Below are 12,137 nucleotides of genomic sequence, written 5' to 3' on the forward strand. Positions count from 1 at the left end.
TAGTAAGAAAAATATGCACTGTTTTATATGTGCGTGTATGTGCGCGCGCGCGTGCGGGTGTGTAATTTCAATAAAAATCATCAAATTTTTGAATTTAATTATTTACCCATTTTATTTTTACAACAGAAATTTGGGAATTGCCTACAAAAGCTCAATATTGTTGACAGTACCTTACTTGAACTCGGAACAGTGACAGATTATAACAATTTGCGTATAAAAACATTATGGATTGTCTTAGGATGGATTATGATGATTTTATTTATAAATTTCAGTACAGCATTACATGTAAAAATGGAATATAACTGTAAAATTAAGATGGCCACATTTTTCATCTTTGTACTAAACCACTGTTGTCATGTTAACTTTATTGGTGATTTGACTACTGCAAGTATTCTCAAGTTGGTAAACCTTTCTATATATTCTTGCTATTCGACTTCTGTAGATTATAGATTTATTTCAACAAATCAATAAAATTAAATGCACTCCCTAAATTTAAACAATCATTGAAATAAGTTAAAATTCACTGACTTTTAATAACATAACAGTTATGTTATTACATATTATGTCATAACTTATAGCAATCAATCATTGAAGTAAATATTGTGGTCTTTCATCGATAATACATTTATGCTGAAGTCGAAATCACTAAAAGACCGTAAATACTCACCAATTATCACAGTTATAATTATACTACCTCAAATGAATAACATTACTGTAATTACCATTTAAAGAAATAAATATTTCACAATTTCTGAAGTATCTGTGATTTCAAATACACAATAGGCATTGTTTACAAAAAAATTCCGCACAATTCTTAGATGAAACGTTATAGATTAATTTGTTTGAATTTGTGATTAATTTTTAAAAATCATGATTATATAACGGAGTTATACTCAATTTTATAGCACTTTTTAGAACAAAATTATAATTTTTTATTGCAATAATATGATTCTCTCAATTCTACATATAAAAATATGCATTAATAAAGTTTCCAAAAAAATCAATCATTTACAAAGTATTTTACGTTTTATGTCAAAATATAATAGAATAAAGTATAAATATCTGGTAAAATTGATTTCTCGCCTGTGCCTCAATCCTTTGAAGCAGCAAAGTATGTATCGGACCTATTATTTTAAAAGTGTATTTAGAGATTCTTTTTGAGACGCTAATTACAAATTTGAAATCAAATTTTTTTAATTTAAAATAGCAAATCCAATATAATTTCTAAAAAATAAAAAATATAAAAAGTTAAAACGTAAAAAATAAAAAAACAGAAGACTTAAAATTAAAAATAAGATTTGTAGTCAACAAAAGTCTGAAAATGATTTTTACAACAATCATTGTTGTAAAAACACAATATTTTCTGTCCATATTATTTTCACCATTTTCGTCAAAATTAAAATTAAAAATCCTGACGTTAAATTCGGATTTAACGTATATTAATTACCTAATAATAACAGTTTAAATATCATGGTGACGTCAAATGTCATCTTAATGACATCTTATTGACGTTAAAAACATCATTAAAACGTCATTAAAATATTTGATGTCACCTTGCTATTTAACTATGTATTATAATTATATTTTTTATCAAATAATATGTCGCATATTTTCAGATGTACGCCATGCTTCAAAGAGTTAATACTTTTATATTCAGAATACTGCCACTACAACGTTTATTGGAATAAGAAATCACTCGAAAAATTGTAGTATAGCAATATTTTCACTTTATGAAATTTTGAGAGTAAAACTATCGTGTAATTTTATTTTTAAAAACAATAATAATCTTGAAAAGATTTCAAAATTAATAAGAGAGATTCGAAAATAACTTTAAAAATTTCTTTTTTTTTCAAAAATTAATTTTATCATCATTCATCTCCCTCTAAGACCATACAATTTTTGTCTAAAACGTTTTTCCAAATAACGAATAATTTAGAAAAAATATAATTTCATAAAAAGACATTGAACTACTTTTTATAATTATATCTCATGTAGAAATATTTATTAACCTGTGCAACTACGAAAACATCTATAATCATTATTGTACACATAAATAGATAAATGCAAACTCATGTAAACAAAGATACAAATGGTTCTCGTGAAAGAGACTTCCAAATGCTTTTAGTTCAAAAATTAGATATAAAAGTGTTTTGCAAATAATGATTATTGATTAAGGATATTCGAATTGTAATATCACAGATTCAAATAAATCGATTAACAACATACCATATAACATACAACATAACACATAATTGACCTTACTATTTCACTATTCATTAACTTCCTTTACATTTACTGTTAGTTATATAGGATTGAAGTTTGATCAAACCAATGAACATCTTCAGCATTTGATAAGAAATAATGAACATAAGATAAAGCAGGACCGGGAAAATTCTATGATGCTTCCATACCAGCGCAAATTTCCTAAAGCACTAAACAAGAAATACATAATGTGGATTCTTATGTAAAAAGATTTATACAAATTATATAAACTATTATATTGAGATAAAATTAAATATTAATAAATAATAATAATATATCAAATATATAAAATTTCATATTTACATGTTCATATCCAGACATCTCAACTTAGAATTGCGCAAAATATCAAATGAAATAGATTCAATATTTGGAACACAAATGACTTTCAAAATGGCATGCTACTTTGGTTGGATAGTGATTAATTTGCGTGAAATTCTTTACGCAATTCTTGTCAACAATTATGTGGAATTTAGTATAATGTCCATTACACTCCACTTCTTCTGGTTTTTTTATAACGTCTTCAAATTTTTGCTGATTAATTATATGTGTGAAATAATCAGTACCAAGGTACTTATAAATTTAATTTCACATTAAATTTAAAAAAACATTAATTTTTAATTTAATTGCTAAATCTTTATCTACCTTCACAGTACCGAAAATTGTAATAAGATTATAGATAGATTACAATCTTATTATGTTAATGAATGTATTTCTGGTATATTTTACCGCAAAATATAACTTTTCATTATAATATTGTCAAAAATTTAATAGAATATTATTTTAATATTTTAGCAATCTTACACGTAATTATATCATTTTTCTCGCATTTAATATGTACATATTTCTATAACGTTTTATCTATTAAAAATTAAATTAAACTTAAATTAAAATATTAAATAAACGGTAAACTAAATAAATATTAAATGTTAAATAAGTCAAAAATGTTACATAGAAAAAATATTTGTCTGTTATTCAAATAAATAAAATTAATCAATGTTTTGTAAATGTTGTTAAAGATGTATTTATAAAATGTAGTAATATCATATATGTATATACATATATATGTGTAATAAATGCATTATAAGTATAATAAATCAATTATAATAAATTAAAATATTAAAAGTTATGATAACTTTTAATATTTTAATTTATTATAATCGATAAAAACCTGATGATATTTCTCAAACAATCGAATATCTCAATATAATAGCTTGATTTTCAAAAACATACACACATTTTTTAATCATAAATGTTGCTTGTAATACAAATACTCTTAGAAATGTAATACTGGGCAGTATTAACTCTCTATCTGTACACTTATTTTCACTAACGGGGTCTGTACACTAGCCCCTTTTTGTCCTGTCCCTTTTTTTAAATGTTAAATACAAGCTAAAAATCTGAAAAAATTCCTAATTACTTTTGAGTGACTACATTTTAAATTTTAATAATTATTTTGATTATTTATTAAAGGGGAGCCAAGCTCCGTCTATCACCAGTCTTGTGGTTACACAAGTGAAAAATTTCACTTGTTTCCTTTTGGGGTCAGTGTACAGACGGAGAGTTAAATTGACCAAAAATTATTACTTATTTTGAACATTAAAAGTACTAACAACAGCGCTTTTAATACTTAAAATATGTATTAAAAATTTATAAATATTTTTACTTTTTCCCTAACAAAAATTAATCCATATGTTAATCCACATCCATATTTGTGTATATGTAAAAATCCATAAAATGTAAATTTATTCTAACAAGTTGGTGTAATGTTAATGAAATGAGTTGAGACGAATATTTTTATGTTATTGGTAAATTAATAAATGGTAGGTAATTAATCTGCGTAAAATATTATTATCTTACAATTTAACATCATCATAATCTTATTAGGATGTTAATATGCTGTGAGGGTAGTTTTTAAAATTAGAACTTGCTTTAAACATATTCAACATGTTACAATTCAGTATGTTACAGGCAAGTGTAACAGCAAATTCATTGAATAGATTACTAAATTTCAATTATGACGTTGAAATTCATGAAATCGTAAGTTTTAAAATAAGTATGTTAAAATGCTATTAAAATTAATATTGAATAATCAACAAGATGCGCATCGTATATAATACATTCTTTTTATAGATTTTACAATTTTCTTTACGAGTAACTTATACGCCACTTAAATTCTGCGGAATTGGTTTGTTTCAATTTGGTTTCAAATTTCTTCACAAGGTACGTAACACGTGTGTGTTATATATATATACTTACATACAGAGTTGGATAAATTAATAGATATATTAATTAATATATTAAATTAAATTGAATTAAATTAATATACATTTTCAACTTGTGAAAAAAGTTAATATGTTAAAACTTACATATTTAAAAAACTAGTTAAAATTAACAATTAAATCATTTAAGATGTTTCTTGCATTTAGGTCAAATGTAGATAGCTTAGAAAAAAAAGATATCGAATGAAAGGTTAACGTTCTTAGAGTGTGCAAAATTTCAGATTTTTTTTATTGTTTAGTTCCGGAGAAATATGTCCAAAAACTTTGCCAATTTTACATGGTAATAATAGGGAAAGGAGATTTAGATTACACATTTGTGGAATATGTGCATACTTCTTGACTATACTGATTTTTACATACTAAATCGTTCATCTTTTTTAATAATAACAATAGTTGCCTTTGTGACTTTAAAATACTGTAAGATCCACCTTAAAATTAACAGGTGCCCTTCCGAAAAGCCCATACCTCTGATTTTTTTTAAACTGTGTATACTCACGTATTTTGACGCGCTAATTACAAAAATAATAATAAAAATTGGCGCAAATTCGATTTTCATTGCGGAACCATAAAAAAACCATAAAAATCACGTTTTTTTTTGTTTTTTTTTTTTTTTTTTTTTTTCATTTATTTCTGTAAATAATAAAAATTTCTAAAAATACTTTAAATAAAAGTTATATATCTTATCAAAATACACATTTTATGTCTTATTGATTTTTACTATAAAGACAATAGTTTTTAAGAAATACGATGTTAAATGTTTAAAACCTCATATAATTCATCTAACACAATTTAAGTTTTATTCGGGCTTTTTGGAAGTTATTCAAATTAACTAAGCAAAGTTAAGTTATTAACTTTAAATTTTATTATTACCTTTTAACTTTTTAATTAGTTACTATCTAACTCTGGTTACATGTAATAAATAAGTAGTTAAATAAATAGTTAAATTAATAACAAATATTAAAAAAAAAACTTACACGTTGCTATTATTTCCAGTTTATCATGTCCATTGTAACCGTTTTAGTTATAATATTACAAGCGCACCCAAATAAATAAACATTCCTACGAAGTTATAACAAAACAAATATTTTAAAAATTAATTTATATAAAAATCTACATTTGTTTAATGTTTAATTTAATAAAACACATTATACAATATCTTCTCGATTTTGTTTTCATGTACCCTTAAATATTAATATTAAGAAAGAGAATTAATGGTTGAAGAAATTATAAAGAACTTTCTATGTAATATAAAAAATAAAAAATAAATACTCTTTCGTATTGCTTTAGATGAAATATACATAGTATATTGACATGACGCGTAAAAGTTCTATCTGTAACAAATAAGCATGTACACAGATACGACGCGTGTTCATCTCAACTCAGATTTTAGTTTCAAGACGAATTCAACTTAAAACAAATTCAGAAAGATTTCGTGAATTTCTGTGATCTCCACTATTATAATTTGAACGGATGCGATCTTGCTCGAGAATTTACACCGCTCACTCGCGCAAAGATAGTCGACTCAGTACGAAGCTCATCTGTCCGACCGATCTTAAATTTTGTTAAAATAAATTTCGAGATAATTACAAGTAAAACAACTTGATTATTTTCCTGTTCCGTGGTCAGCAATTGCTCTCAACATAAGTAACCTGAGATCAGTGCCTCTCATCGCGTCAACCGTGAAGCAATTACCCGGGACTTACACGCGAAAAAAGAAACAAATACTTTTTATTATTATATCGATAAAGTTGACCTATACGGTCTGCAAAAGATCTTAGTGCTGAATATAATTTTTCTATTAATTTTATATTCTCAGCTCATATAAATTGCGCGTTGACAATTTCATGCTTTTTCAGATAAGAGGGAATTTTAAGATGCTTCTGAGCATCAATATTTATGTACTTTTTTATAAATTTGAAAATCTTTTTTCAGAATTAAACTACGCGTATTAATATCTATAAATTAAACTTCATACAGAGAATTTAAAAAATTTTTTTAGATTGCTCTTCTTATCATCTTGTATCATCTTTGGATTTACTAATAACATCTGTTCAATCACTAATTCTTTTTTTTTTACTTTTAATCATAACTTGACAAATATAGTCTTATTCCTCAATCTATTCCCATGCCGGGGATACAATTCATTTGTATATATACATAACTTGTATATGAAACAAATATTTTCATAGACAAATATAATTTTAAAAGTTTTTTGTATTTTTGGTGTTGATCTAATTATCCCCGGCTCTATTTGTGAACGTATTTTAAACATGTAAAAGGATTTTCAATTCTGTAAATTTAATTCAAGAATTAATAATTGAACAGAATAGTGGGTAAAACAGACTACATTTTAGGATCCCCTTAAATGTAAAAAACAAAACATAAAATAAAATAAAAAATTTTCAAAAACAATATTCGCGTTACTGTTATAAGAATATACCTATTTTATATCAAAATGCAGAATTTATCATCAGACCTGTTTCAAAAAATTATACGGAATAAACTGAAATAGATAAATTACTTTAATATCTTTAAGTGCTTAATAACTTTTAATATCTTTAATTGAAATGGCGAATGTCCAGTGTCGTTACTCGATTCAACTTATAAAACCAACTAGTTAACAAAAGTGCAGTTTGGGACAAAAACCGTGTGTACAATGACTAAAAATATTGAAACGATTTTGATGCCACTTCTAGTGATCAGTTGTATATTTGGTTTAAGAATTGTCAATTTATCTAATCATGCAAAACTATGGCTTAATATTTTATATATGCTATTAATTTGGTCAATTTATTATTTTTTCGCAACATGTGGAGTAATGTCTTTTTTTGAAAATTTGGGTCCCATTGAAGACTACATTTGCTTTCGACTAGAAATCTTTGTAACTCTATTATCAATCATGTTTGGTGTATATTACGATAAGGTAAGAAAATGCATATATAAAACATAATAATAAGCAATTTCTGCAATGTGTGTGTACATTAAATAGTAAAAAATACATGGAGTATATAAATTATAGTTTATTGCTTTCCGCATTAAATAACACAAATTATCCGAAAAACTCTTTTGTGGAATTGTAAAATTATTTTCGTATATTGCATGCATTGATCTAATATATATGATACTTTTTTTTTCTTACACTGAGAAAAAAGTAATTGATTCAACAATATTTTATAGTTGCGGGCTGCCAACAAAAGATATATTCAATACAACAATATATGGTATTGCAATATAAATACATAGTCCAATCAACATTATTGCACTTGCGTTAACAGCAAATATTATTGTATTAAGTATATCTTTTGTTGGCAACTAAACGTTTTGTTAAATCAATTACTTTTTTTCTCAGTGTAATATCTAATAAAATATTTAATATAAATATTTAATATAAAATTCTGTGAAAGTACATTTGGTAATACAAAAAACAAAATATTCTTTAAAACGTTCTTTAAGTATAAAATATGCACTCTGTGTGAGTGTGTGTGTGTGTGTGTGTGTGTGTGTGTGTGTGTGTGTGTGTGTGTGTGTGTGTGTGTGTGTGTGTGTGTGTGTGTGTGTGTGTGTGTGTGTGTGTGTGTGTGTGTGTGTGTGTGTGTGTGTACATAATCCAATACAATTGTTAAAGTTTTGAATAAATATTAATTATTTACACATTTCACATTTTTTATAACAGAAATTCCGGAACTGCCTACATAAGCTCAATATTGTCGACAGCACCCTGCTTAAACTCGGAACAGTAACAGATTATGACAATTTATATATAAAAACTTGGTGGATTGTCTCAGGATGGATCATGATGTCTTTAAGTATAAATTGCAGTGCAGCATTATTTGTAAAAAATGAATATAACTGTAATATTGAAATAGCCACATTATACATCTTTACATTAAACTATTGTTATCATCTTAACTTTATTGGTGATCTGACTACTGCAAGTATTCTCAAGTTGGTAAATCTTTTTATATATCCTTGTTATTATCCTTTATAAATTATAAATTTATTTCTATAACTCAGTAAACTTAACCTATAATGCACTCTCTAAATCACAGTGAAATCAATGAAAATATGTTAGATTTCAATAACATCTACATATAACTTATCTTATAGCAATCAACCAGTGAAATAGATATACTGGTCTTTTAGTTATAATTATTGAGAATTTTATATTCAGCGCGCTTCATATTATATTCGTAACACGCGATACTAGAAGATTCTTTCTCTTTTATTATTCTAAGTTGGCTATACTGTCGCGCTTGCGGGTTACAGATGTGTGTGTCCCGCCGTTCAAGCGTGGCGTACTCGTTCTTTTGTTGCACCTTTATTATACACACACACTCGTCATATTTTGTACCACTACTACTCTTAATTGTTATTGTAACAATAAACTATTTGTTTGTGTACGCCAGTACGTAAATATATATTATTACTATCCATTCCGCTGGTGACACCACGAAACATAACCTCAACAGGTTATGGGCCCAGGCCCTGTGGGATAGTAATAACAAAGAAAAACGTACGTTGTTTTATTATTGTTGTTGACACAAAAAAAAAAAAAAAATTATACATCACGTCAACATGAGTGAAGTAGTGGATCTGAAGAACATTTCCAAGTTCAACGGCCAGAACTTTCAAGCATGGAAGTTTCAAATGAAGGCGATTTTAATCGCAAACGATATCTTGGGAATCGTCGATGGAACGGAACCGAAGCCAGAGCAAACGGATCAAGCTGCCATCAAATCATGGGTAAGACGCGATGCAAAAGCAATGTTCATACTATCGTCATCCATGGAGAGTGCGCAGCTAGAGTACCTGATAACATGTGAGTCATCAAAGGATATGTGGTCAAAGCTCAGTTCCATACACGAGCAACGCAGTGAGTCAAACTAATTCTTATGACAAAGTTCCATGACTATAAAATGTCACCAAGCGATTCAGTTGCACAGCATATCGCTAATGTAGAAAACATGGCTAGTAAGTTAAATGATCTTGGTGAAAAATTATCAGAAGTTACAATAATGGCAAAAATTTTAGGAAGTTTACCATCTAAATTCAATGCCTTGATCACCGCATGGGACAGCGTTGACTCAGACAAGCAAAAATTAGAAACGTTGACAGCAAGACTCATAAAAGAAGAAGGAAGAATGACAGCAGCAGATGAAACAGCCAGTGCACTAGCAGCAGTAAACATTAGCAAGTCACAACACAAGACGTCGCAAGAAAGAAAGAATCAAGACGCAAAGAAGCAAGTAGAATGTTTTTATTGTCACAAAAAGGGGCACGTTATTAAATATTGCCGCAAAAAGAAAAAGGAATCCATCGAAGACAAATCCAAGAGCAATGGAAATAATTCTACAAATGTCAGTGCTTTTTCAGCAGAAGTAAGGTCATCAGCTGAAGATCTTGAAGTCAATTCTAAGTACAAATGGTATTCTGACAGCGGTGCCACGAAACACATGTCACCGAATAAATCATGGTTTCATAATTTAATACCAGTCAGTAATGAATATGTCAAGATTGGAGATGGAACCCCCTGCGAAGTCAAAGGAAAAGGAACCATTTACATTAAAAGGAAAGTAAAAGATGAATGGCTCGATGGAAAGTTAGAAGAAGTCTTATATGTTCCCAAATTAAGTAAAAGTTTATTTTCAGTGGGAGCATGTGTTCAGAAGGACTACACCATTACTTTTGCATCCGACTCCATGGAAATAAAGAAGAAAAATATCTCAATGATAGTTGGAACCAAAGAACACAATAACTTGTTCAGAATGTTAATCCAAGTCGTCCAGAATCAAGAGGCGAACCTTACAACCACATCAAGCCTTCAGGTTATGCACGAACGTCTAGGTCACATCAGCCTGAAATCAATACGTGAAATGAACAAACAAGGTCTGATTCATGTAGATAACATTCCAGCAAAAGTTGAATTCGTATGCGAGGCATGCCAATATGGCAAACAGCATCGACTTCCCTTCAACAAAATCAGCACACCAAGGAATGCCAAGCCAGGTGAATTTATCCATACCGATGTTGGCGGTCCTATGGAACAGGAATCAATCGGCGGCTCAAAATTTTATGTGAACTTCATTGATGATGCGTCTGGTTATAGAAAAGTATACTTCATGAGACACAAATCCGATGTTTTTGAGAAACTCAAGGAATACCATGCTCTAGTTCAAAACAAGTTCCAGCGTTCAATAAAAGTAATGAGGATGGACAACGGAACGGAATACATAAACGAGAACATGAAGCGATTTTTCATAACACATGGAATCGAGGTAGAAAGGACGTCTCCCTATACACCAGAACAAAATGGGAAATCCGAAAGAGACAACAGAACGCTCATCGAAAGTGCAAGGTCAATGATATATGCAAAGAATCTTCCACTAGGCTTATGGGCCGAAGCCGTCAGCACTGCCGCATATATTCACAATCGGACACCAGCAAGCAAAAACAAAGGCACGACTCCATTTGAGATTTGGAATGGATATAAACCAGATTTAACACATCTGAGAATCTTTGGCTCTGAAGTTTTTGTACACATACCAAAACAACAAAGAAAGAAATGGGACAAAAAGTCAAGAAAATTGGTATTCGTGGGATACAACGATGAATCTTCCAATTATCGAGTCTACGATCCAAGAACTAACAAGATAACGGTATCCAGAGATGTGACTTTCACTGAAAGGGCTAACTATCAAGTCACATATACTGAAGAGAAAATAACTCTCCCCTTAAACGATGTCATGCAAGAAAACACCGATCAACATTCCGAAGATGACAACGTCAAAGAAACCGACAAGGACAAGGAAGTTCATGCAAAGCTCGAAAATGATGAGAATGACAAAGGCAAGTCAGACATGAAATTAAATACCAGTAAACGTGAATTGAGAGACAGGGCCTCTGTTAAGAAACCTGACAGATACGAAGCAAACCTAGCAGAATGGAGCGAACCTCAAACATATGAAGAGGCAATCTCAAGTCAAGAAGCTGAAAAATGGAAACAAGCTATACAAGAGGAATTAGAAGCTCATCAAAAGAATCGAACATGGACAATGGAACATCTACCACAAGGAAGAAAAACGATTGGCTATAAGTGGGTTTTTAAAATAAAAAATCCATCCGACAAAAATCCTAGATACAAGGCTCGCCTTTGCGCCAAAGGCTTCTCGCAGAAACCAGAGGTAGATTACGAAGAGATTTACGCCCCTGTAATCCGTTATGAGTCAATTCGGACGCTCTTGGGCATCGCAGCAGATCGAGATCTGGAGATGACACAATTCGACATCAAAACTGCGTTCCTACATGGTGAGCTGAACGAATCCATTTATATGGATGTACCTCTAGGTGTCGAAACAAAGCAGGGTAAGGTATGTAAATTAATGAAATCTTTGTATGGGCTTAAGCAAGCCTCTCGTCAATGGAATTCGAAATTTGATGAATTTTTAAAATCTTTTAATTTTACTCAAAGTACAGCCGATCCCTGTGTTTACAAGGGATATATTGACAATGTTAGTGTATTCTTAGGCCTCTATGTAGACGACGGTTTAGTATTAGCGGAAACAATGGAGGCGCTTAACAAAGTTCTTGCAGTACTCA

General features: G+C 29.3%; 2 protein-coding genes across 3 annotated transcripts in view; one reads left to right on the top strand and one right to left on the bottom strand.

Moving 5' to 3' along the window:
• LOC118644945 overlaps positions 1 to 12,137 on the bottom strand; it is a 356,119-nt gene that overhangs the window by 167,755 nt on the left and 176,227 nt on the right. The window lies entirely within an intron of this gene.
• On the top strand, positions 3,462 to 6,928 carry LOC114255287. The gene is made up of 3 exons (XM_028193581.2): positions 3,462 to 4,299; positions 4,393 to 4,482; positions 5,535 to 6,928. Exons 1-3 carry the CDS (start codon positions 4,207 to 4,209, stop codon positions 5,592 to 5,594), a joined length of 243 nt encoding a protein of 80 aa, XP_028049382.1. The 5' UTR covers positions 3,462 to 4,206; the 3' UTR covers positions 5,595 to 6,928.

The sequence above is a fragment of the Monomorium pharaonis genome, chromosome 3, assembly GCF_013373865.1.
Source record: "Monomorium pharaonis isolate MP-MQ-018 chromosome 3, ASM1337386v2, whole genome shotgun sequence".
NCBI lineage: Eukaryota > Metazoa > Arthropoda > Insecta > Hymenoptera > Formicidae > Monomorium > Monomorium pharaonis.

Coding starts and splice junctions, on each gene's coding strand:
- LOC114255287 (XM_028193581.2), top strand. CDS start 4,207: ATGTTACAATTCAGTATGTTACAGGCAAGTGTAACAGCAAATTCATTG. Junction 4,300..4,392: donor ACGTTGAAATTCATGAAATC/GTAAGTTTTAAA, acceptor TTCTTTTTATAG/ATTTTACAATTTTCTTTACG. Junction 4,483..5,534: donor GTTTCAAATTTCTTCACAAG/GTACGTAACACG, acceptor TATTATTTCCAG/TTTATCATGTCCATTGTAAC.